Raw genomic sequence first — 27,214 nt, forward strand, 5'->3', positions numbered from 1 at the left:
GTTGACTGATGAAGTTGCTGAGATGACTTGTAAATTCTCCTCTGCTCAGATTGAGAAAGTCTCCGGTAGTCCAACTTTGAAACTCCCTCATTTATTCAATCTAACTCCAAATTCATCGGGGAAAGGCAACCAAGCACCAAAGCAGCATCCTGTAGGTAGTCAAACCAATCAGGAAACTTTGCCAGCCCCAAAAACAGTTTCACCTCCATTTACAATTGATGAAGATGGTGAAGCACAAGGTCAGCGCCTTCAGCCATTACCCACTCGAGGCGATCTTCAGATGTTGAAGATCAACAGCTATTATCCAGTTTCTACTTTGTTTACATAATAAATAGAGATGAGCAAATTTTACTTGTCTATTCACTATTCCATGTGGTTTAATTTTTCAGAGACTGATGATTATTATGCTCACAACATTCGTCGTTCTGTTCGTGAAGCTGCACTATCAAGCTCATCAAGCAACTCAGAATTGTTGCAGGAAAGAAGCAGTGATGATGGTTCTGAACACTTCTTTATACCTCTATCAACAACAGATGCTGCTTCTCAGAAAGAAATCGACTATGTTCCTAACTGGAGAAATCAACAACTGGTTTTCTCCTCACCACCAGAAGATCAGGCCCCGATGAACATGACAGATCTTTCCTGTAATGCCAATAGCCAGCAAAGCTTCATTCCAGATATGTTAAATAGATTGAATGGACTGAAGGAGAACAAAAACCTGGCCAGGCTGTTCCAACCATCCACTGAAAAAATACAAAGAACGCATCCTGAAGCTAACAACACTCTGGATCAAGTTTTCTCACCTCCATTGTTACTGGAATCATCATTCTTCCAAGATGCATACGAGGACTTGCTTGGTATGGTTAATATTTCCAGGCATGTGTTGGTATATTTTTTCAAACTGCCTAGTGTGGGTGTTGATTTTGGTCTTCACTGTCCGCTCTGTTGGCTGAGTGCATTGCTCATAGTTCTTGTTCCTGATTACTACACCGCTAACTGTGGCAACCATTTTCTTTTCTTCTGCAGCACCATTATCTGAAACTGATGCTGCTCTCATGGAACACTAGAGTTCCATATCCACCATGGTGGTGGTATTATATGTAGCTGAAGAGAAAGGTTAGATGCAGCAGTCTTGGTCAGAGGGCCAACATCATACATTTGTTTGCGATGCGATGGTGACTAACTTAAGCAACTGAAATATAAGGGTTTCTAATTCGAGTTTGAATCGTGTGATGTAGTCTAATTTACATGCGATTTCACTGTTGTTGTTGGTTGTTTTGATGATGGTGTCATTTTCTCTACCCGGTGTGTAGCAGCTGTAATTATGTTGTATCTTTTCCGACTTAACAAAATGTCCTTCTTACCCTTCAATGGCTTGTTTTGGATTTGTGGGTCAGATCTTTGTTATCGTCATGGGTAAATATTGGTGACATGTGGACTGCAAGTTATAATTCGGTATTTTGTGAATCAGGTTTTGTGCACAAGCAATCAGTTTGCCTACAAATGACTCATGGAGAATCCTCTGTAACCCATATGCAAATCAAAATTCTAATTGCATATAAGTCTCACAATTTTCTTGGTAGTCTGAGGGTATAACCATCAAAATTCTAATTGCATATAACTATCACAATTTTCTTGGTAGTCTTCGGGTATAACTATCAAAATTCTAATTGCATATAACTATCACAATTGCATATAACTATCAAAATTTTAATTTCCTTAATTTTACCTTCGAAACCACTATTTTAACATCTTTGTGCGATGCAATAGCACAAACAAATTCTCAAAGAATCCATAAGCCTTTATCCGATTTGCTCTTCAAATTCTAAAACACTCTTTTAAAAAACTCAACACTCAATCTAACTTTCCTCCTTTCATTAGAGTGTTGGACATCTGGAGTAAGTTTGGCGAGAGACTCATCATCTAGTCGGTTTGCCCGATGGGTGGTGGGCTCAGTCATGGTCGTCACAAATTATGGAATTATCACCGACTCACCCATCCTTCACTGCAACTTTCTTGATGACCGTCATGCCTCCTTCATGGCAAAATCTTCTTGCTCTTTTTCTGCTTGAGCCTCTTGCTGTGCTCATCTAATGATTTTTCCTGTTTGAGGGGTGGCAAGACACTATTGTCTTCAGATTCAGCTTAACTTAATACATGGGCTTCACTTGTTTCATCATCGTACTGGTCCCAGACTTTCTTTTCTTCTTGACTTTGCCAACTCTCTTCCTTTTAGATACTTTCTTACCGCTAGAGATTGGCAATTCATCATTATCTATGGTTTCAGTATCATCGCATACTTGTAGATCAGCTTGTTGATCACAAGTATTGCCATTGGAACCTGTTTAACAAGAATTTTGAGACATTATCAAATTGTTTTACATGACGAACGAGTTCCTTACAGATTTTCTAACATTAATTAAAGAAGAAAACCGACCTATTCTAGAATAGGATTTAGGTAAAAAGCTACCAACAATCTACATGTACAATTTGTTCCAACATCACTGTGCTGACAAGCACTGCCATAAAACATGCCTATTTGTCTGTGCTTCATGATATCATAACCCAAATACTTCATAGGCTAGCCAGATTTTTTTTTGTGGTAGAATACTTGACCAAACCTAAATGGAGGTACCATGACTAAAGATTCAACAATAACTAATGAGATGCCCATGACCACCGGGAACCAGAAGAGTCCTGATGGTAAGGCTTGTCTAAATCATTTGCTATTAATAGTGTAATACAGTAAATTTATTGCCAATGATGTAAGAAGTCCATGGACTGATATTACTAGTAACTAGCACACATGGGCATGCTGTTGCTCAGGTATGTATACTCTTGTAACCCAAATATTTTATCAAACTATATAAATCTGAACACATGGAATATGTTTTGATTGGGTTTTGTTTCAAATTTAGCATGCATTTAGGGCTTCGTTCATCATAACATGTGATCCAAATTGTACCAAGTGGGCCTTGTCATGTGACCCAAATTGCCTAAGCCCATGCATTATCAGCATCCCTGTCAGGTCATTTGCCTAAGTGGGATTATTAGGAAGTCACAATCTACCCTAACCAAATGGAGATGTCCTCAACAAAACTGGCTCAAAATCCCTCACTCAAGTACACTATTATCATGGTGCACATGATGTTCATGGTGTTAACCCTAAAGCTAGTTGACCTACTAATCCATTATTTGTATGGAGGTTAGCTATGTTTTAGATAAGACTTAGTTGACCTACTAATCCATTATTTATATGGAGCAGAAACAAACACACGAGATGTTAACCATGTTTGTTATTTGAAATAGATCAATCAAGTTACATGTACTAATATCACATTCATTTCCAATGTGGATCTACCGAAGTATTAAGTTGTATAGAGCCATAGAGCATGTAAATGTGAATTTGTAGTGTCAAATCCAAATTGTTAAATAAGTAATACCTGAGAAATGTGAATCGATCACCACATTTGTTAGATGTTGCTTGAGGAAAACCTATTAAAAAAAGAAATATACTCAATGATAGGTTTATACAAACCAAAAAGAAAATGTGAACTGTTTGCAAGCACTAGTTGTTGAACCTATGCATTCCTCTACAATATGCATCCAATTACCCCAATATAACCTATAAATTAATGGGCTTTACATGAAAAATGAATCTAAACCAAGAGGAAGAACTAAATTGCAAAGCACTACCAAACTTAAATTCCCTTCTTTAAAATTGTTCTATTATATGTAAGCCAAAGGATACTGAAAATTTTGTTGAAGCAAGATCCATTTATGAGCTGATAGTAGTTATAGCATACCGCAGATAGAAGTTGTCTCGTCTTTGCATCCCACACACGCAAATAGCTGTCCAATCCTATAAACCAATATCATCATTAAGCATGACCTTATAAACCTACGACCAAAACACTAATGCATAATGTGGCGAGTAAAGAACTAAGGTTTGCACGAAAGCATAGTTTGACATATTACTTGTGAAGACATGGCATATGAAATTAAAAATATTTCATGCTTAACTATAGTTTTACCAAAAAAAACTCATAGCAAGAATATATATTACAGTTTCAAACATGACAAGAAATTTCAGTCAAAGCTCTAGGGCCAGCAAAATAAGAGAAAAAGATTCTCTTACATCTTGAACATTCAAAATTATAGTTAACTTTTAATAAAAAGTAAACTTGAATTTGCAAGGTACAAGTCACCACAAACAAGTATCCCAAAGTATGGCAGTACACTTTTCAGCATGTATCATCTTTTTAAATTACCAACAAGAGAACTTCCAAAACAACACATCCAAATATTACAAATGATGTCCATCTAATGCCGAGTCTATTGAGGTGGGAACTACCTAAAACTTGATGATGCTTACTGCTACCATTGAGATATTTTCTTCAATAAAATCTGTCAACATGACATAGCTAGAAATGAGAATTTCACACTAGGCCGATGGTGTACTGCCCCAATGGCTAATCCAATCAAATTGGGGATTGGGTCAAGGTCGATGTTGGACCCAGGGTTGGGTTATAATTGTTCAAAACTAATCAGGACCGGGACAAGAACAATATCACCTATCCCCATCCCCATCTCAAGCCTCCCCCATCCTTTCTCCACGTATCCGACCGCACCAGAAAAAAAACCCCAGCAATTTCATATAAGTAATTTACCTACTATCTTGTTAATATAATTAAAGAATATATCAATAGTAAAAAATGTATTCATAAGCTATGAGATAATAGTTACATCAATCTTTATTGTGTCGGAGATGGTACTAAGTTTATGAACCCGAGTCAAAGATGAGGCAAGGTCAGGGGACTTGACTAAATCCAATTCAACTGGGTCGGGTTTGAACAGATTTGACAGGGAAACATGCATAATCATGGTTGAATTAGGGTACAATTTTCCAAAACCGATTTAAGTCCAAGACAAGGACAGATATCACCTAACCCAACCCCAAGCCTGCCTGCACCAGCCCATCTCACCCCAATGAAAAAAATGAACCCCCAACTATCTTGCAAATATAACTGAAGCATATGCCAATAATAATACATGTATTCTCGTAGGAAATTCATGCAGCGGTAAGACAGCTAGTACCATTAATTTTTTGTGTGGGTCATGGATGGTAATAAATTTATAAACCCGAGTCGAAGATGAGCAGGATGAGAGCCGTATGTTAGACATAACACTTTGGTTTTCATTAGAAACACAAACAGAAGGATGTTTATCTTTAACAAAATTGATTGTAAAATAACTCCCAATAAACCATGAAAAGTATGTCGAACATTAACCTTCAAGATGAAACAGTATGCACCAGTAATTTCTCTTGAAATGAAACAATGACTGATAATCCATGGAGGATCGTTACTCAACATATCAAAGAACAATAGAAAGCTTGAAAAGTTACATTAAATGAAAACCACCAAATATATTAAATTTGGTATATCTGAGTTATAAACTAAAAACTTCCAACATGGAACACTATTCTTTTTCCTTTTTTTCGAGGAAACAAAACACTATTTTGTGCCATGGTAGAAGTAAAATTGACTGAATATGTTGAATTAACAGTATACAACTTCTTACCACAAGATGCTATCATGGGAAGTTCTGGATGTCTCGCTATAGATCTGATGCTTCCAGAGCACTTACCAATAAAGCATCCGATCAGTTTTCTTGAAACAAGGAAATCGACTGCCATCTAGTCAACATCAAGAGTTAGTTCTAAATATTAGTAACCCTGAATCACTTGAATCACCAGGGGCCAATTCATCATTGATAGAAGCTAATTATTAATTGTCTAACAGGTGATACAAATGTGAAACCATTAAAAGAAAACTCAGATATTTCAAAATCATAAGCATCAGAATAACGGTAAATACTACAATTCAAAAAACTAAAATGAATGGTACTACCCATTACCCCATACTTTAACGACACTAGGAATTTGAATTGTTAAATAAGATTTTTCAGCTATAAGCATGTCCTAGCTTCAAGCTCACATTGGAAAAATCTACCCAGTTAATTAGATGAAATATTATTACTTGAACTGAGTTAATAACAGAAAATATAAGTTCCAAGTGAGTCAAGCTAGTTCCGTCTCTGATAATGAGCTCAATTCATTAACATTCTTTGGACCAAATCCTTAATCCAAGAGCACAGGTCACCAAAAATGTAAACATAAAGCATGGACTTCTCAGAAATGACAGAAAGCATTAATGCACAAAAAACAGGAGGATGACTACTTACCGCACATAGTTAAGAATAGTTGAGCCAGTTCATTGACAATGAAAAGAAATTAGAACATCATGTAATCAACTGAGAAAACTATGTAATATAGGAGTTAGCATAATTTCCTTTATGCATACCATACCTGCAACACATGTCTCATTCAAACCTTTAGTTTCCTTGTTGGAAGTGACTATTCCTGGTTCTATATCCTTAATTCATGTTGAGTCTTAAACTTTTTTTACGATTTCATAAAGGCCTTCAACATCAGCTGATTACTTCTAAAATTGCTTATGATGTAGCCACATATATTGTCTGACATAAAACTGTTTGAAAGAACTTTCTGTTCTACTGAAAGTTTCAACTCCAACAATTTGACCATAAAGGAATAACAAGTTGAGGTTCATCGGACAGCCCAAAAACTAAAAAGTTTTTATCGATGAAATAAAATAAGAAATCGTGATAATTTTGTCCATTATGGTAATAGGACTTAGTTTATTATGGGAGTAGGAACAAGTAGCTAGACATATGATAAATGTCTATAAGAATCAAAAAGTCTTAGATATGAGATGATAACTAAACGGCAATCAGAAAAAGGATCTGATCAAGAAATTATATCCAATCAAGAAATTATATCCACAAAAAAAGAAAACAAAAGAGAAATAAACAAAACAACTAAATATAATTAACAATGTAGTTGTATAGTGACCTTGTAGAACTATGACTTTCACTAGTTCTCATACATGAAATTTCAGAATCATGAGATTATGATCATAAAAAACAACAAACTAAAGAGGATGAATGAATCGGGTAAATAAAATTAAAGCATAGCCGCATAGTGTACGTGTAGAACTATGTCTTTTACCTGTTCTCATATCAAATGAAGCAAGATCCCCAAAACCATTGCCTACATAGACTGTATAGCCATCTAGATCTTCACAAGCTGCTTTAATTGGAGATTCTCTAAAGTCGACTGAAATTACAGGTCTCCTCTGTGCTGAAGTATCATAAAGACGAATCTATCACAAGATATAATTTTTAACAAATAAGAGAATAATAACATACTGATCATTAGAATCTCATGCGGACTGAGTAATTAGTTTACATCATTTTCTCAACTTCTAAAGCAATGGGTCAAAAACTATTAACCACATACAAAAGATTCATTAATCAGGATAGACCATATGGTCAAGAATATTTCAACATTAATCAATAAACAGAAGAAAACTGTTTATTAACTACAAGTTGGTTAACACTCCAAATGTGCAAGCAGTATTTGTAAAAAAGTTTGGTCAGGCACTGTTATCATAAAATCAAACTTAAGGCTTTCACATGTATCCTCGATCTCATGGCAACAATTGCAAAAGTTGTCGAAAGACTTACAATAAAAGTTATACTCCCAACTATTAGCATTTTTTAGCTTGTAAGCTACAACTAGTAAACATATTTCATAGTGCCATACCTGATGATTGATCGTGCCAGCCACAACTTTTCTATGGTCATCTTCACTCAGAAAAGTTGCAGCAGTAAACCAAGTTGGAGAGAATATACCAAGTCTATTAGAAGGAGGCTACAAAAGACAAAGAGCAAACCGATAGAATCTTCATAATCAAAATACAAATAGACCAGAAACTCTCATTAAATTGCACTAATAAGAATGAAGTGACTCACAGATTTTGCACTCCAGATCTTACTGCATTTTCCAAGATCCCACATGTTCAATTCAATGCCATTCCTGAGAGAAAAGAAAACACAAATTAAAGTACTAGGCCAAAATTAGGCAATATAACAACCTTTCAAATTTTTATTAAAGAGGCTGTCACCCATGAATATAATTGCAACAAACTCATATACATTTCTTTAACAGCTTACGGAAACTTACCCTCCAAATAAGGCATAATTCTCACTTTTATCCACTGAAGAACATATTATTTTACCAGAAGAGCATACATTCCATGTAATATGAGAAGCAGTAGTTGAGTTTTCTGGCGCATCACCGACGGGAATGGACCTCAAGCAAGCATTACCCTTTTCCAGACAGGTAAGTAATGAAACTGACCTGAAAAACATAAGGATTGAATGAATATAAGAATGTGCATGCAATTCGAGATCACAACTAAAGTTTGTAAGTAACAGTACCACCATGAACTAAATTTTACTCGATAGATGTACAGAATTTCCATTCTTGCATACAGATGCATGCATATGCAAAATCATTGTGAATATACGTCAGCTAGTTCTCCTCTCTTCTAGTTCTAATACAACTTTCTTTGTCCACAAAGCTTTGCTCTTGAATCACTAGATAAACCTTCGTATTAAGTTTCACTATCTATATACATTGGAACCTTGGGATGTCAAATACAGGAGTAAGTGCTGAAAGCAAGAATAATCTCTCTGAACTTTTTTATTCAATGTCCTGCAGATACATATGCCTGCAGCAGTCTTTTAAACATGATAGTGTCATAGGTTTGACCCCCTAAATGCAAATTGGGCAGGTGCTAAAATTTTAATTCAACCATCTGTGATACTCTTTCACATGAACAAGTTTCTACAGAATATATCTTAGGTACAGCAGATTGGTAAAATGTTCGGATACAAGTTCAAAAAAATGCTTCATCTGCTATGAGCTATGAACTATGGCATTTATTTATGTTACCTTGATGGAACATCGATTCCTTTAGTTTTGAAGAGATGCAATCCAACAACATGATCATCATTAAGAGAGCCATCCAGTGATAAGGGTTGATCGATCTTAGTGATGCCCAAAGCCTCTCCATTAATAGGATTTAGACACTCAACCTGGAATTCATAGAATATCCCATGTTTCAACAATTTAACCTAGAAAAAGAGGGTTTTCTCTTGTTTCATATATGATAACTTACCGAACCATTCTTGCGAGCAACAGCCAAAAGCTGCAAAGAATAGCAAACAATTTACAAGTGTCATGTCTAGAAGGTAGAAGAATATTTTACACGTCGAACTGTTATGAGATTAAAGATATAATTATACTAGAGTAACATATAAGAATTTCCTAACAAAGGAAAGAAAGGTGGAAACACATCTTTAGTGATTACATGCCAATCCAAGAATGCGAAATAGAATGTGACATTATAGTCAACAGAATTCGCAAATCCAAAACAGGGTTCCAATGAATTATAAAACTTCCTTATAGGAATTGATCCTAGATCTCAAACTAATCGTGAATAATCACATTAAAGTTTGTATAATACTTAGGAATGCTTGTCCACCGTAATCAAACTCTAAAATCTTTGAACATACACTTTTCTTTTGTAATGTTAAACCACCATATCTCCATTGATCATCCAAATTAAACTTTCAAGCTGGAAAGTGAAGGCACAAAATAGGTTTCTGCTTCTTTAAGAAAGAAGAACATAACATGAATATTAGCTTCAAACTAGAGAAGCTTTCATTAATATTCAAGAGAAACTAATAAGATCGATTTCTGGTTTACTTCAAAACTACCAAGAAGCCATGAAGATCCAAAAGGAGACTAACATAAGCTTTGATTTGATTGTTTACCTCCCATTAAGTAGTTAAGATTGTCATAGCATTCATTTATGTATAATAACTCAAATCCAACAAAGAATGTGATAACAAACCGGATCAGTTTTGTGATCAGAATAAGAAGCAGCAAGGACACAAGATGAAGCATTTGGCTGCCCCCATGTTTCTACCACCTTTGGAATTCCAGTCTTTCCATGAGCTTCGACAACTGAAAACTCATTGCAATATCACATCATGAGTTGTAATTAAGAAATGCATGCCATGTAGACCATTCAAGAAAGAGTAATGTTTAAGCAGGCGGCGCCTGGGCGCTCGCCCGAGCCCAGGCGTGGGCGCTTCGGGCGAGCGCCTGGGTAAATCAAGGCGACCGAACCAGAATTTAGGTCTGGTTCGGTTCTGATTCGGTTGTTAGTTGGTTCAATCGAACCAACTAAACCGATATAACCCCAACCCTAACCCTTACCCAACCCTAACCTCCTGCCGCAGCCGCTGCCGTTGCCGATCCCGATCCCGATCGCGATCTCGCTGCTCGTCGCTCCTGCTCCCGCTGCCGCTGCTCGCCGCTGTCGCTGCTCGCGCCTCCCGCGAGCCTTCCCGCTGCTCGCGCCTCCCTCGAGCCCTCCCGCAGCTCGCGCCTCCCGCGAGCCCTCTCGCTGCTCGCGCCTCCTACGAGCCCTCCCGCGAGCCTTCCCGCTGCTCGCGCCTCCCTCGAGCCCTCCCGCTGCTCGCGCCTCCCGCGAGCCCTCCCACTGCTCGTGCCTTCTGCTCCTTTTCCCTTTCCCGCTGCCGCCGCTCGCCGCTGCTGTGCCGCCGCTCGCCGCTGCTGTGCCGCCGCTCGCCGCTGCTGTGCCGCCGCTCGCCACTGCTGCTGCCGCCGCTCGCCGCTGCTTCCTCGTTTCTCCATCAGGCTTAGTATATAGTATACTCTTAATATTAAGTTTATTTGAATTTTGAAATGATTAATTTTCTGTTAATAGATTAATAATATATTATTTTGATTTTAATGTTGTTAATTTTTATTTATTTGAAATTATTAATTATATTATATATTTTTATATTTTAGCGTCTCGCTTCGCTCGGGCGAGCGCCTGGGCGAGCGCCTAGCGCCTCGGGCGTTTGTGGACCTTGGCGCCTTTTGGCACCTAGCGTTTTTTAAATCACTGGGCAGTCATATGGTGTTTTGTTTGTCTTCAAGTTCCTTAGATTAATTGATAGTGGACATGTCACTCGAATCCCAGTCAAATGTCATACTAATCTTAAATTAAGAATTTACCCTTAGCATCACCCAATTTCTTCGAGAAAGAAAAACAAATTAGTCGATAACATAATGCTGTTGGATTTGGTAATTATCGATGAGTTTTGTTGATCATCCAAGCATTTAACAACTGTATCAATCATCGAGTGGACATGTCACCCGAATCCCAATCTAATGTAATACTGATCTTAAATTAAGAATTTACCCTTAGCATTACCCAATTTCTTCGAGAAAGAATAATAAATTAGTCGATAACATAAAGCTGTTGGATTTAGTAATTATCGATGAGTTTTGTTGATCATCCAAGCATGTAACTGTATCAACCATCGAGTGGACATGTCACCCGAATCGTCGATGAGCTTTGTTGATCATCCAAGCATTTAACTGTATCAGTCATCGAGTCCAGCAGATACTCTATCGATGTAAGGCCAGATGATGGGGATAACAATAGAATTTACAGAAAGGACGATGTAAATAAGCGAAGGATGTCACAACCGGGGGCATGGGTGAGCGAGCGAAGACGAATCAACAGCACCCGTAAGATTGGTTGTGAGAGAAAGATCAGTATTGCTGGCTATGGAAGGTGCCGAGAAACTCGATTGACGATTCTCAACACTATATCGTCGGCGACAATATCGAAAACAGAGCGACGAGTTCAAATCGGAAAGAATCGACACATGAAGCTCACTTTTAGGAGAGATCTAGAACATGTACTGGATCTTGACAAGAGGGGAGAACGTAGGAGTCCGCTAGGTCAGAGATCGACAACTCGATTTGGCTGGTCTCAGGAGACGTCCGACCAGGGCGATCTACGCTCGCTCGGCGTCGTTTAATCGGTGGCATAAAAAATAACGAAAGGATGGTCATGGTTCTCGACTACGGGTGGGCTGACGGGTGCATTATCCTTTTTGGTTTACCCCGCTTAAAAAACATCGTCGAGTCGGGTTTAAAATAAATTGATCTCGATCCAAATTTTATCGCTCGGTTCGGGTTATACCTAGTCTCGGTAACGGTGGAAAATAAATATTAACTCTTTTCCTCTCTTTTTTAGTTTTTTATTTTTTTTTATAAAAAAAATAATTTTTATGATAACGAAATTATCACTTATCATTAAGATAATATCGTATAATTAATTGAAACAATTCGATAAGGAAGATAAAATCTGATAATTATTTATAATCGATTGATATGAAACATTACAATCGATCATCGTCCAACTTATATTATCGTATAGAGGTTAGCATAGAAAGACGGTTCAAGCTTAGCTTCCCTGTCACTCATAAACATAAAATATCAATGGGGGACGTTAGGATAATTGTAAGCTATATTCTATATAAAGAAACATAGAAAACTGAAAGAATAAAAGAATTGATGGTTATGGTTCTCAACTACGGGAGGGCTGACTGGTGCACTATCCTTTTTTGTTTGGCCCGCTTACAATTGGCATCGTCGAGTCGGGCTTAAAATCAATTGATCTCGATCCAAATTCTAACGCTCGGTTCGGGTTATGCCCGGTCTCGGTAACGGTAGAAAATAGATATTAACTCTTTTCCTCTCTTTTTCAATTTTTTATTTTGTTTTATAAAAAAAATATTTTTTATTATAACGAATTTATCATTTACCATTAAGATAATATCATATAATTAATTGAAACGAGTCGATAGGGAAAATAAAATCTGATAATTAATTATAATCAATTGATATGAAACATTAGAGTCGATCACCGTACAACATATATTATCTTGTAGAGATTAGCATATAAAGACGATTTAAGTTTAGCTCCTCTCTCACTCATATGCATAAAATATCAACGGGGGACGTCAGGGTAATTGCAATCTATATTCTTTATAAAGCGGATCGAGATCAATTGATTTCAAGCCCAACTCGACGATGCCAATTGTGAGCGGGCCAAACCAAAAAGGATAGTGCACCCGTCAGCCCTCCCGTAGTCGAGAACCCTAACCATCTTTTCTTTTTTTCTTTCAGTCTTCTGTGTTTCTTTATAAAGAATATAGCTTGCAATTATCCTAACGTTCCCCATTTATATTTTATGCATATGAGTGACAGGGGAGCTAAGCTTGAACCGTCTTTCTATGCTAACATCTACACGATAATATATGTTGGACGGTGATCGACTCTAATATTTCATATCAATCGATTATAATTAATTATCTGATTTTATTTTCCCTATCGACTTATTTCAATTAATTATACGATATTATCTTAATGATAAATGATAATTTTGTTATAATAAAAAATATTTTTTTTATAAAATAAAATAAAAAACTAAAAAAGAGAGGAAAATAGTTAATATTTATTTTCCATCGTTACCGAGACTAGGTATAACCCGAACCGAGCGATAAAATTTGGATCGAGATCAATTTATTTTAAACCCGACTCGACGATGTTTGTAAGCGAGCCAAACCAAAAAGGATAATGCACCCGTCAGCCCTCCCGTAGTCGAGAACCCTGACCATCCTTTCTTTATTTTTTTTGCCACCGGTTAAGTGGCGTCGAGCGAGCGTAGATCGCCCTGGCCGGACGCCTCCTGAGATCAGCCAAATCGAGTTGTCGATCTCTGACCTAGCAGACTCGTACGTTCTCCCCTCTTGCAAGATCCGGTACATGTTCTATATCCCTCCTAAAAGTGAGCTTCATGTGTCGATTCTTTCCGATTTGAACTCGTCGCTCTGTTTTCGGTATGGTCGCCGGCGATATGGTGTCGAGAATCGTCAATCGGGTTTCTCGGCACCTTCCATAGCCAGCAATATTGATCTTTCTCTCATAACCAATCTTACGGGTGTTGTTGATTCGTCTTCGCTCGCTCAGCGTCACCTATGCCCCCGGTTGTGACATCCTTCGCTTATTTGCATCGTCCTTTCTGTAAATTCTATTGTTATCCCCATCATCTGGTCTTACATCGATAGAGCACCAGGCTTGGTCAGGTATCTGCTGGACTCGATGGCTGATACAGTTACATGCTTGGATGATCAACAAAGCTCATCGACGATTCGGGTGACATGTCCACTCGATGGTTGATACAGTTACATGCTTGGATGATCAACAAAGCTTATCGATAATTACCAAATCTAACAGCTTTATGTTATCGACTAATTTGTTATTCTTTCTCGAAAAAATTGGGTGATGCTAAGGATAAATTCTTAAGTTAAGATCAGTATGACATTAAACTGAGATTCGGGTGATATGTCCACTCGATGGTTGATACAGTTGTTACATGCTTGGATGATCAACAAAGCTCATCGATAATTACCAAATCCAACAGCATTATGTTATCGATTAATTTGTTTTTCTTTCTCGAAGAAATTGGGTGATGCTGAGGGTACATTCTTAATTTAAGATCATTATGACATTAGACTGGGATTCGGGTGACATGTCCACTATCAATTAATCTAAGGAACTTGAAGACAAACAAAACACCATATGATAGCCTAGTAGTTGGATCAACATAATGCGTCGATCAAGATGGGATGTTTACCAGACGATTACTATTAGTAAGCTGCTAAATGAGATAGAGGCTCCATTATGTCGAGATTCGAAAGAGGAGTTGGCTCCTGACTTCTGAAAGAATAGCTGTTTAGCATGACAGGATACCGATATTGTGGCTCTAAGGAACATGAAAAAATATGTTGAAGCTAGTTTAGATGTATACACAGTGTGATTATATAAAAGATCTTTTGTCTTTTTTTGTTTTCTCCTTCCCATCAAGTATGTTTGAAACTCGTAATTTTTGGGACATTGATTGATCTTTTTCTACCTACTTCTCTTTGGAGATTCCACAGCACAAGATTTTGCAGCCCCTACACCTTAATTGCTTTGTTATTCTTGTGTGTTCTATTGATCGGTTAATTGTTTTGCTTTTACTTACTGGTGAAATTTATAATTTCGGTGAAGTTTTGAGGAGCCAAAAGGTTTCAAGAAGATGCCACGAACAAGTGCATTGGAGTGCCCTGGATGCCCACCTTTGAGAGCCTTGACGACTGACGTGCTCGGTCTTGTAAAAGGTGGTTGTTATTGCTTAAACATTACTCTTTCTTGAATGGTCTACATGGCATGCATTTCTTAATTACAACTCATGATGTGATATTGCAATGAGTTTTCAGTTGTCGAAGCTCATGGAAAGACTGGAATTCCAAAGGTGGTAGAAACATGGGGGCAGCCAAATGCTTCATCTTGTGTCCTTGCTGCTTCTTATTCTGATCACAAAACTGATCCGGTTTGTTATCACATTCTTTGTTGGATTTGAGTTATTATACATAAATGGATGCTATGACAATCTTAACTACTTAATGGGAGGTAAACAATCAAATCAAAGCTTATGTTAGTCTCCTTTTGGATCTTCATGGCTTCTTGGTAGTTTTGAAGTAAACCAGAAATCGATCTTATTAGTTTCTCTTGAATATTAATGAAAGCTTCACTAGTTTGAAGCTAATATTCATGTTATGTTCTTCTTTCTTAAAGAAGCAGAAACCTATTTTGTGCCTTCACTTTCCAGCTTGAAAGTTTAATTTGGATGATCAATGGAGATATGGTGGTTTAACATTACAAAAGAAAAGTGTATGTTCAAAGATTTTAGAGTTTGATTACGGTGGACAAGCATTCCTAAGTATTATACAAACTTTAATGTGATTATTCACGATTAGTTTGAGATCTAGGATCAATTCCTATAAGGAAGTTTTATAATTCATTGGAACCCTGTTTTGGATTTGCGAATTCTGTTGACTATAATGTCACATTCTATTTCACATTCTTGGATTGGCATGTAATCACTAAAGATGTGTTTCCACCTTTCTTTCCTTTGTTTGGAAATTCTTATATGTTACTCTAGTATAATTATATCTTTAATCTCATAACAGTTCGACGTGTAAAATATTCTTCTACCTTCTAGACATGACACTTGTTAATTGTTTGCTGTTCTTTGCAGCTTTTGGCTGTTGCTCGCAAGAATGGTTTGGTAAGTTATCATATATGAAACAAGAGAAAACCCTCTTTTTCTAGGTTGTTGAAACATGGGATATTCTATGAATTCCAGGTTGAGTGTCTAAATCCTATTAATGGAGAGGCTTTGGGCATCACTAAGATCGATCAACCCTTATCACTGGATGGCTCTCTTAATGATGATCATGTTGTTGGATTGCATCTCTTCAAAACTAAAGGAATCGATGTTCCATCAAGGTAACATAAATAAATGCCATAGTTCATAGCTCATAGCAGATGTAGCATTTTTTTGAACTTGTATCCGAACATTTTACCAATCTGCTGTACCTAAGATATATTCTGTAGAAACTTGTTCATGTGAAAGAATATCACAGATGGTTGAATTAAAATTTTAGCACCTGCCCAATTGGCATTTAGAGGGTCAAACCTATGACACTATCATGTTTAAAAGACTGCTGCAGGCATATGTATCTGCAGGACATTGAATAAAAAAGTTCAGATAGATTATTCTTGCTTTCAGCACTTACTCCTGTATTTGACATCCCAAGGTTCCAATGTATATAGATAGTGAAACTTAATACGAAGGTTTATCTAGTGATTCAAGAGCAAAGCTTTGTGGACAAAGAAAGTTGTATTAGAACTAGAAGAGAGGAGAACTAGCTGACGTATATTCACAATGATTTTGCATATGCATGCATCTGTATGCAAGAATGGAAATTCTGTACATCTATCGAGTAAAATTTAGTTCATGGTGGTACTGTTACTTACAAACTTTAGTTGTGATCTCGAATTGCATGCACATTCTTATATTCATTCAATCCTTATGTTTTTCAGGTCAGTTTCATTACTTACCTGTCTGGAAAAGGGTAATGCTTGCTTGAGGTCCATTCCCGTCGGTGATGCGCCAGAAAACTCAACTACTGCTTCTCATATTACATGGAATGTATGCTCTTCTGGTAAAATAATATGTTCTTCAGTGGATAAAAGTGAGAATTATGCCTTATTTGGAGGGTAAGTTTCCGTAAGCTGTTAAAGAAATGTATATGAGTTTGTTGCAATTATATTCATGGGTGACAGCCTCTTTAATAAAAATTTGAAAGGTTGTTATATTGCCTAATTTTGGCCTAGTACTTTAATTTGTGTTTTCTTTTCTCTCAGGAATGGCATTGAATTGAACATGTGGGATCTTGGAAAATGCAGTAAGATCTGGAGTGCAAAATCTGTGAGTCACTTCATTCTTATTAGTGCAATTTAATGAGAGTTTCTGGTCTATTTGTATTTTGATTATGAAGATTCTATCGGTTTGCTCTTTGTCTTTTGTAGCCTCCTAATAGACTTGGTATATTCTCTCCAACTTGGTTTACTGCTGCAACTTTTCTGAGTGAAGATGACCATAGAAAAGTTGTGGCTGGCACGATCAATCATCAGGTATGGCACTATGAAATATGTTTACTAGTTGTAGCTTACAAGCTAAAAAATGCTAATAGTTGGGAGTATAACTTTTATTGTAAGTCTTTCGACAACTTTTGCAATTGTTGCCATGAGATCGAGGATACATTTGAAAGTCTTAAGTTTGATTTTATGATAACAGTGCCTGACCAAACTTTTTTACAAATACTGCTTGCACATTTGGAGTGTTAACCAACTTGTAGTTAATAAACAGTTTTCTTCTGTTTATTGATTAATGTTGAAATATTCTTGACCATATGGTCTATCCTGGTTAATGAATCTTTTGTATATGGTTAATAGTTCTTGACCCATTGCTTTAGAAGTTGAGAAAATGATGTAAACTAATTACTCAGTCCGCATGAGATTTTAATGACCAGTATGCTGTTATTCTCTTATTTGTTAAAAATTATATCTTGTGATAGGTTCGTCTTTATGACACTTCAGCACAGAGGAGACCTATAATTTCAGTCGACTTTAGAGAATCTCCAATTAAAGCAGTTTGTGAAGATCTAGATGGCTATACAGTCTATGTAGGCAATGGTTCTGGGGATCTTGCTTCATTTGATATGAGAACAGGTAAAAGTCATAGTTCTAAATGTACACCATGCGGCTATGCTTTAATTTTATTTACCTGATTCATTCATCCTCTTTAGTTTGTTGTTTTTTATGATCATAATCTCATGATTCTGAAATTTAATGTATGAGAACTAGTGAAAGTCATAGTTCTACAAGGTCACTGTGCAACTACATTGTTAATTATATTTAGCTGTTTTGTTTATTTCTCTTTTGTTTTCTTTTTTTGTGGATATAATTTCTTGATTGGATATAATTTCTTGATCAGATCCTTTCTCTGATTGTCGTTTAGTTATCATCTCATATCTAAGACTCTTTGATTCTTATAGACATTTATCAGATGTCTAGCTACTTGTTCCTACTCCCATAATAAATTAAGTCCTATTACCATAATGGACAAAATTATCACGGTTTCTTATTTTATTTCATCGATAAAACCTTTTTAGTTTTTGGGCTGTCCGATGAACCTCAACTTGTTATTCCTTTATGGTCAAATTGTTGGAGTTAAAACTTTCAGTAGAACAGAAAATTCTTTCAAACAGTTTTATGTCAGACAATATATGTGGCTACATCATAAGCAATTTTAGAAGCAATCAGCTGATGTTGAAGGCCTTTATGAAATCGTAAAAAAAGTTTAAGACTCAACATGAATTAAGAATATTGAACCAGGAATAGTCAGTTCCAACAAGGAAACTAAAGGTTTGAATGTGACATGTGTTGCAGGTATGGTATGCAAAAAGGAAATTATGCTAACTTCTATATTACATAGTTTTCTCAGTTGATTACATGATGTTCTAATTTCTTTTCATTGTCAATGAACTGGCTCAACTATTCTTAACTATGTGCGGTATAGTCATCCTCCTGGTTTTTGTGCAGTAATGCTTTCTGTCATTTCTGAGAAGTTCATGCTTTATGTTTACATTTTTGGTGACCTGTGCTCTTGGATTAAGGATTTGGTCCAAAGAATGTTAATGAAGTGAGCTCATTATCAGAGACGGAACTAGCTTGACTCACTTGGAACTTTTATTTTCTGTTATTAACTTAGTTCAAGTAATAATATTTCATCTAATTAACTGAGTAGATTTTTCCAATGTGAGCTTGAAGCTAGGACATGCTTATAGCTGAAAAATTTTATTTAACAATTCAAATTCCTAGTGTTGTTAAAATATTGGGTAGTACCATTCATTTTAGTTTTTTGAATTGTAGTATTTACCGTTATTCTGATGCTTATTATTTTGAAATATCTGAGTTTTCTTGTAATGGTTTCACATTTGTATCACCTGTTAGACAGTTAATAATTAGCTTCTATCAATGATGAATTGGCCCCTGGTGATTCAAGTGATTCAGGGTTACTAATATTTAGAACTAACTCCTGATGTTGACTAGATGGCAGTCGATTTCCTTGTTTTCAGGAAAACTGATGGGATGCTTTATTGGTAAGTGCTCTGGAAGCATCAGATCTATAGCGAGACATCCAGAACTTCCCGTGATAGCATCTTGTGGTAAGAAGTTGTATACTGTTAATTCAACATATTCAGTCAACTTTACTTCTACCATGGCACAAAATAGTGTTTTGTTTCCTCGAAAAAAAGGAAAGAGAATAGTGTTCCATGTTGGAAGTTTTTAGTTTATAACTCAGATATACCAAATTTAATATATTTGGTGGTTTTCATTTAATGTAACTTTTCAAGCTTTCTATTGTTCTTTGATTTGTTGAGTAACGATCCTCCATGGATTATCAGCCATTTTTGGATTTTATCCTTTAAAAATTCTCATTGCTTCATTTCAAGAGAAATTACTGGGTGCATACTGTTTCATCTTGAAGGTCAATGTTTGACATACTTTTCATGGTTTATTGGGAGTTATTTTACAATCAACTTTGTTAAAGATAAACATCCTTTTGTTTGTGTTTCTAATGAAAACCAGAGTGTTATGTCTAACATACGGCCCTCATCCTGCTCATCTTCGACTCGGGTTTATAAATTTATTACCATCCCTGACCCACACAAAAATTTAATGGTACTAGCTGTCTTACCACTACATGAATTTCCTACGAGAATACATGTATTATTATTGGCATATGCTTCAGTTATATTTGCAAGATAGTTGGGGGTTCATTTTTTCCATTGGGGTGAGATGGGATGGTGCAGGCAGGCTTGGGGTTGGGTTAGGTGATATCTGTCCTTGTCTTGGACCTAAATCGGTTTTGGAAAATTGTACCCCAATTCAACCGTGATTATGCCTGTTTTCCTGTCAAATCTGTTCAAACCCGACCCAGTTGAATTGGATTGAGCCAAGTCCCCTGACCTTGCCTCATCTTTGACTCGGGTTCATAAACTTAGTACCATCTCCGACCCAACAAAGATTGATGTAACTGTTATCTCATAGCTTATGAATACATTTTTTACTATTGATATATTCTTTAATTATATTAACAAGATAGTAGGGAAATTACTTATATGAAATTGCTGGGGTTTTTTTCTGGTGCGGTCGGATACGTGGAGAAAGGATGGGGGAGGCTTGAGATGGGGATGGGGATAGGTGATATTGTTCTTGTCCTGGTCCTGATTAGTTTTGAACAATTATAACCCAACCCTGGGTCCGACATCGACCTTGACCCAATCCCCAATTTGATTGGATTAGCCATTGGGGCAGTACACCACAGGCCTAGTGTGAAATTCTCATTTCTAGCTATGTCATGTTGACAGATTTTATTGAAGAAAATATCTCAATGGTAGCAGTAAGCATCATCAAGTTTTAGGTAGTTCCCACCTCATTAGACTCGGCATCAGATGGACATCATTTGTAATATTTGGATGTGTTGTTTTGGAAGTTCTCTTGTTGGTAATTTAAAAAGATGATACATTCTGAAAAGTGTACTGCCATACTTTGGGATACTTGTTTGTGGTGACGTGTACCTTGCAAATTCAAGTTTACTTTTTACTAAATGTTAACTATAATTTTGAACGTGGAAGACGTAAGAGAATCTTTTTCTCTTATTTTGTTGGTCCTAGAGCTTTGTCTGAAATTTCTTGTCATGTTTGAAACTGTAATATATATTCTTGCTATGAGTTTTTTTTGGTAAAACTATAGTTAAGCATGAAATATTTTTAATTTCATATGTCATGTCTTCACAAGTAATATGTCAAACTATGCTTTGGTGGAAGCCTTAGTTCTTTACTCGCCACATTATGCATTAGTGTTTTGGTCGTAGGTTTATAAGGTCATGCTTAATGATGATATTGGTTTATAGGATTGGACAGCTCTTTGCGTGTGTGGGATGCAAAGACGAGACAACTTCTATCTGCGGTATGCTATAACTACTATCAGTTCATAAATGGATCTTGCTTCAACAAAATTTTCAATATCCATTGGCTTACATATAATAGAACATTTTTAAAGAAGGGAATTTAAGTTTGGTGGTGCTTTGCAATTTAGTTCTTCCTCTTGGTTTAGATTCATGTTTCATGTAAAGCCCATTAATTTATAGGTTATACTGGGGTAACTGGATGCATATTGTAGAGGAATGCATAGGTTCAAGAACTTGTGCTTGCAAACAGTTCACATTTTCTTTTTGGTTTGTATAAACCTATCATTGAGTATATTTCTTTTTTTAATAGGTTTTCCTCAAGCAACATCTAACAAATGTGGTGATCGATTCACATTTCTCAGACGAAGGTATTACTTATTTAACAATTTGGATTTGACGCTACAAATTCACATTTACATGCTCTATGGCTCTATACAACTTGATACTTCGGTAGATTCACATTGGAAATGAATGTGATATTAGTACATATAACTTGATTGACCTATTTCAAATAACTAACATGGTTAACATCTCGTGTGTCTGTTTCTGCTCCATACAAATAATGGATTAGTAGGTCAACTAAGTCCTATCTAAAACATAGCTAACCTCCATACAAATAATGGATTAGTAGGTCAACTAGCTTTAGGGTTAACACCGTGAACATCATGTACACCATGATAATAGTGTACTTGAGTGAGATTTTGAGCCAGTTCTGTTGAGGACATCTCCATTTGGTTAGGGTAGACTGTGACTTCCTAATAATCCCACTTAGGCAAATGACCTGACAGGGATGCTGATAATGCATGGGCTTAGGCAATTTGGGTCACATGACAAGGCCCACTTGGTACAATTTGGATCACTTGTTATGATGAACGAAGCCCTAAATGCATACTAAATTTGAAATAAAACCCAATCAAAACATATTCCATGTGTTCAGATTTATATAGTTTGATAAAATATCAGGGTTTCAAGAGTATACATACCTGAGCAACAGCATGCCCATGTGTGCTAGTTACTAGTAATATCAGTCCATGGACTTCTTACATCATTGGCAATAAATTTACTGTATTACACTATTAACAGCAAATGATTTAGACAAGCCTTACCATCAGGACTCTTCTGGTTCCCAGTGGTCATGGGCATCTCATTAGTTATTGTTGAATCTTTAGTCATGGTACCTCCATTTAGGTTTGGTCAAGTATTCTACCACACAAAAAAATCTGGCTAGCCTATGAAGTATTTGTGTTTGGGTATCATGAAACACTGACAAATAGGCATGTTTTGTGGCAGTGCTTGTCAGCACAGTGATGTTGGAACAAATTGTACATGTAGATTGTTGGTAGCTTTTTACCTAAATCATGTTCTAGAATAGGTCGGTTTTCTTCTTTAATTAATGTTAGAAAATCTGTAAGGAACTCGTTCGTCATGTAAAACAATTTGATAATGTCTCAAAATTCTTGTTAAACAGGTTCCAATGGCAATACTTGTGATCAACAAGCTGATCTACAAGTATGCGATGATACTGAAACCGTAGATAATGATGAATTGCCAATCTCTAGCGGTAAGAAAGCATCTAAAAGGAAGAGAGTTGGTAAAGTCAAGTAGAAAAGAAAGACTGGGGACCAATACGATGATGAAACAAGTGAAGCCCATGTATTAAGTCAAGCTGAATCTGAAGACAATAGTGTCTTGCCACCCCTCAAACAGGAAAAATCATCAGATGAGCACAGCAAGAGGCTCAAGCAGAAAAAGAGCAAGAAGATTTTGCCATGAAGGAAGCATGCCGGCCATCAAGAAAGTTGTGGTGAAGGATGGGTGAGTCCGTGATAATTCCATAATTTGTGATGACCAGGACTGAGCCCACCACCACCCACCAGCTAGATGAGTCTTGCTAAACTTGCTCGAGATGTCCAATTCTTTGAGAATTTGCATCGCACAAAGATCTTAAAAATAGTGGTTTCGAAGGTAAAATTAATGAATTGCATTTCTCTGTGGTTACGGAGAATTGTGATAGTTATATGCAATTAGAATTTTGATTTGCATATGGGTTACAGAGGATTCTCCACGAGTCATTTGTAGGCAAAGTGATTGCTTGTGCACAAAAACCTGATTCACATAATGCCGAATTATATAACTTGCAGTCCACACGTCACCAATATTTACCCATGACGATAACAAAAGATCTGACCCGCAAATACAAAACAAGCCATTGAAGGGTAAGGACATTTTGTTAAGTATGAAAAGATACAGCATAATTACAGCTGCTACACAATGACCGGGTAGAGAAAATGATAGTTAGATAGATGCATCATCAAAACAACCAACAACAACAGTGGAATCGAGTGTAAAATTAGACTACATCACACGATTCAAGCTCGAATTAGAAACCCTTACATTTCAGTTGCCTAAGTTAGTCACCATCGCAAACGAATGTATGATGTTGGCCCTCGACCAAGACGGCTGCATCTAACCTTTCTCTTCAGCTGCATATAATACCACCACCATGGTGGATATGGAACTCTTAGTGTTCCATGAGAGCAGCATCAGTTTCAGATAATGGTGCTGCAGAAGAAAAGAAAAAGGTTGCCACAGTTAGCGGTGTAGTAATCAGGAACAAGAACTATGAGCAATGCACTCAGCCAACAGAGTGGACAGTGAAGACCAAAATCAACACCCACACTAGGCAGTTTGAAAAAAATAATACCAACACATGCCTGGAAATATTAACCATACCGAGCAAGTCCTCGTATGCATCTTGGAAGAATGATGATTCCAGTAACAATGGAGGTGAGAAAACTTGATCCAGAGTGTCGTTGACTTCAGGATGCATTCTTTGTATTTTTTCAGTGGATGGTTGGAACAGCCTGGCCAGGTTTTTGTTCTCCTTCAGTCCATTCAATCTATTTAACATATCTGGAATGAAGCTTTGCTGGCTATTGGCATTACAGGAAAGATCTGTCATGTTCATCGGGGCCTGAACTTCTGGTGGTGAGGAGAAAACCAGTTGTTGATTTCTCCAGTTGTAGTAATCAGGAACATCGTCGATTTCTTTCTGAAAAGCAGCATCTGTTGTTGATAGAGGTATAAAGAAGTGTTCAGAACCATCATCACTGCTTCTTTCCTGCAACAATTCTGAGTTGCTTGATGAGCTTGATAGTGCAGCTTCACGAACAGAACGACGAATGTTGTGAGCATAATAATCATCAGTCTCTGAAAAATTAAACCACATGGAATAGTGAATAGACAAGTAAAATTTGCTCATCTCTATTTATTATGTAAACAAAGTAGAAACTGGATAATAGCTGTTGGTCTTCAACATCTGAATATCGCCTCAAGTGGGTAATGGCTGAAGGCGCTGACCTTGTGCTTCACCATCTTCATCAATTGTAAATGGAGGTGAAACTGTTTTTGGGGCTGGCAAAGTTTCCTGATTGGTTTGACTACCTACAGGATGCTGCTTTGGTGCTTGGTGGCCTTTCCCCGATGAATTTGGAGTTAGATTGAATAAATGAGGGAGTTTCAAAGTTGGACTACCGGAGACTTTCTCAATCTGAGCAGAGGAGAATTTACAAGTCATCTCAGCAACTTCATCAGTCAACCTTTCCTGTTAATAAAATTTCAAATTCATTAGCAGTACATAGAGGCAAAAAGGGACAAATCTTAAAGATGACAAATTCTTGAACTAGAGGTGATTGACGAGTTGGGTCAGTCACGTTGAGATGGGTTATATTAGGGACATGTAAGGCTGATGTGAATCGAGCCAATTTTCTAGTGGGTTTAGATTTCTAAATGAGGATTGAGGAACCAAACTATATAGCTATATGGTCAGAGTGGTTGATCATATTTGGTTTTGCATGTCAGAAGGGGATTCAAGAAGATATAATTAAAACATTGCTATAAGCAAAATGTATGCTTGACCTTAACATAGCCAACCAGCCAACAGGTCAAGAGTTCTCGACCAGGCTCTGAACTATGTTCATGACAAGTTATCCTAAACAGTCTGGTGGGTTTGGTTTGACTTGGTGCATGTGATTAGCAATTGATGCCTCTACTTAAAGCAGCTGTTATGTGCTGTAGATCTATGTTCCGTTACATTTAGTTAAGATATATCATAAATCTGGATACAGAGCAACCCTGCTTTTCCAAATAACTGCATCTTGAAAAGTAACTTGATATACAGTCATTTTCCTTTTAAGTTATAGAATTTTGTTAGCCAGCAGCATATACTTCAGCAAATCCACACTGGCCATTTTGGTGACCACCGGGATTCCTGGTGTGGAACCTTATATAATTAGTCCATGGTTGCTGTGGCACTTTAGTGCTCATTACTTTAGTTCACACAGATTATACTTGTTAAGTAATGTTTAATGCTTTAGTGATGAAAATTGTAAAATGTGGTAGTCATGCTGCATATTATGTTGCATATGGATATAGGGAAATTCATCCTCCGATGTTTCTAGAGTAGATACAGTAGCATTTCTATAATCCTAGTTTGCCTATTTGATGGGCATCTTGGAGTTGGATATACCTGATGAACACATTTCTTTAGAGCATCATTACCTCTATGGGAGTAATCAAGTTGTGGATTAGTTAGAATCAGATGCTGCTGGAACTATTAGTTATGTGTGGCATGAAGACACCCTAAGGCTTCTGTTAAATCTAAACTTGTGGATTCTTGTGGTTGCATTTTCTCAAGGAGAGGCAAGCAGTGTTTTGTTACAGAAAAGAAAACAAAAAATTAGGCAATTTTGTGTCAAGTTTCTTAGGAGAAATTTAAACCACATTTCAACAGGCAAATAACTTGCTGCACAACCACGTAATGGTATGTTCATGATCACGGTTGCCGTTTGTGACTATCAGTTTTCCCAGCTTGATTCGTCTCAATACCACAGTTTGATAATTTTTTGATGTATCAATGAAAATAACGTTTTAGCATTTGCAAGCTAATTAATGGTTGCAAGGACCAAAAGTAAGTTTTTTATATAGTGAAGTGGAAACTGTAAGAAAATTATATATTTATTTTGTAGGCAGCAAAATTTATCTATGATTTTCTATTCATTCAACTTCTGATGAATATCTTGACAATTAATGCAGATTTCTCTTTGAAAGTTGACATATTCTATAAATAGTTACCTTATCACCATAGTATTTTTCATGTCAATGTCTCAAATGTTATTTAATGCTGCCGTTTTTTTGGTGTCTGATAACATGTGTTTATTAAGAGAGCGACTTAATTCTTTATTTGTGCTTTTTTTCCTGTTTGTTTATTTTGCTGATTGCTTTTCAACCTTTGCTGCTAAAGGTGAAAGCTAATGAAGGGGAGGGCTCGGAACTGCTTCGTAGTGCATCTGACAGCAGTAGCAGTGGGCATGCGGAATCACTCGCTGCAACTCTTGCAGAACATCGCCAACATTTAGTTTGCATACAGGTCTAGTGATACCAGGATAACACTAATCATTTACGGGCTAGTCCTCCCTGTAAAATTTCAGACCTTTATCCCTTTACTTTTATGATAATCCTTTTACTAATTCATGGGCAATTCTATTTTTCACGGGGCCTGCTGCCTATTGTCTTCAAACAAAATGCTAACTGCATACATGAAACATAACAACTGTCAGATCAGCTTGTGCTACAAATGGGTTTTCTGGTTAGATGGACAAGTTTCGTAAGATTTACCTCGGATGTTGCAAGTAGAGGAACCCTGTATAGGCCAATGTCAGTTGTCTATGCTTTCCATGATAATGTTCTCCAAATGTAATCTTCTTTTATAGATTAACTTAAGCCAAAAGACAACGTGGTTCGAAGTGCTTTATGAATCGAGGTGCATGTGAATCAATTATATATGAGCTCTTGTATAAGTTGGAAATTTGCGATGTTGTATTATTTATTATAACCTTTAGAAATGTTAGTTTTTTTGCAGT

The 27,214-nt window shown here is 36.7% G+C and overlaps 4 protein-coding genes across 5 annotated transcripts; 2 read left to right on the top strand and 2 right to left on the bottom strand.

Moving 5' to 3' along the window:
- On the top strand, positions 1-1,039 carry LOC135658707 (AUGMIN subunit 6-like). The gene is made up of 2 exons (XM_065176174.1): positions 1-239; positions 390-1,039. The coding sequence occupies exons 1-2, from the start codon at positions 23-25 to the stop codon at positions 1,037-1,039; spliced, it is 867 nt and encodes a 288-aa protein (XP_065032246.1). The 5' UTR covers positions 1-22.
- Positions 1,040-2,150: 1,111 nt separating this feature from the next.
- LOC135658708 (uncharacterized) lies at positions 2,151-9,025 on the bottom strand. The gene is made up of 7 exons (XM_065176175.1): positions 8,882-9,025; positions 7,897-8,284; positions 7,688-7,795; positions 7,091-7,244; positions 3,807-3,862; positions 3,444-3,495; positions 2,151-2,341 (listed from the first exon to the last, which is right to left on the bottom strand). The coding sequence occupies exons 2-7, from the start codon at positions 7,939-7,941 to the stop codon at positions 2,151-2,153; spliced, it is 606 nt and encodes a 201-aa protein (XP_065032247.1). The 5' UTR covers positions 7,942-8,284; positions 8,882-9,025.
- Positions 8,104-13,482, bottom strand: LOC135658709 (uncharacterized). Its single transcript, XM_065176176.1, has 5 exons — positions 13,431-13,482; positions 9,846-9,958; positions 9,108-9,137; positions 8,882-9,024; positions 8,104-8,284 (listed from the first exon to the last, which is right to left on the bottom strand). Exons 1-5 carry the CDS (start codon positions 13,480-13,482, stop codon positions 8,104-8,106), a joined length of 519 nt encoding a protein of 172 aa, XP_065032248.1.
- Positions 13,483-13,545: 63 nt separating this feature from the next.
- LOC135658728 (uncharacterized) lies at positions 13,546-26,844 on the top strand. 2 transcript variants are annotated; one of them, XM_065176196.1, is made up of 13 exons: positions 13,546-15,027; positions 15,127-15,239; positions 15,948-15,977; positions 16,056-16,198; positions 16,796-16,972; positions 17,120-17,183; positions 17,285-17,389; positions 17,833-17,986; positions 19,396-19,485; positions 21,237-21,292; positions 21,604-21,661; positions 22,762-23,258; positions 26,596-26,844. In XM_065176196.1, exons 1-12 carry the CDS (start codon positions 14,946-14,948, stop codon positions 22,896-22,898), a joined length of 1,209 nt encoding a protein of 402 aa, XP_065032268.1. In that variant the 5' UTR covers positions 13,546-14,945; the 3' UTR covers positions 22,899-23,258; positions 26,596-26,844. The 2 variants fall into 2 exon arrangements, with proteins under 2 accessions (XP_065032268.1, XP_065032270.1); XM_065176198.1 differs by lacking the exon at positions 22,762-23,258 and having other exon boundaries at positions 13,551-15,027.
- Positions 26,845-27,214: the final 370 nt, after the last annotated feature.

The sequence above is a fragment of the Musa acuminata genome, unplaced genomic scaffold (genome assembly GCF_036884655.1).
Source record: "Musa acuminata AAA Group cultivar baxijiao unplaced genomic scaffold, Cavendish_Baxijiao_AAA HiC_scaffold_412, whole genome shotgun sequence".
Taxonomy (NCBI): Eukaryota; Viridiplantae; Streptophyta; class Magnoliopsida; order Zingiberales; family Musaceae; genus Musa; species Musa acuminata.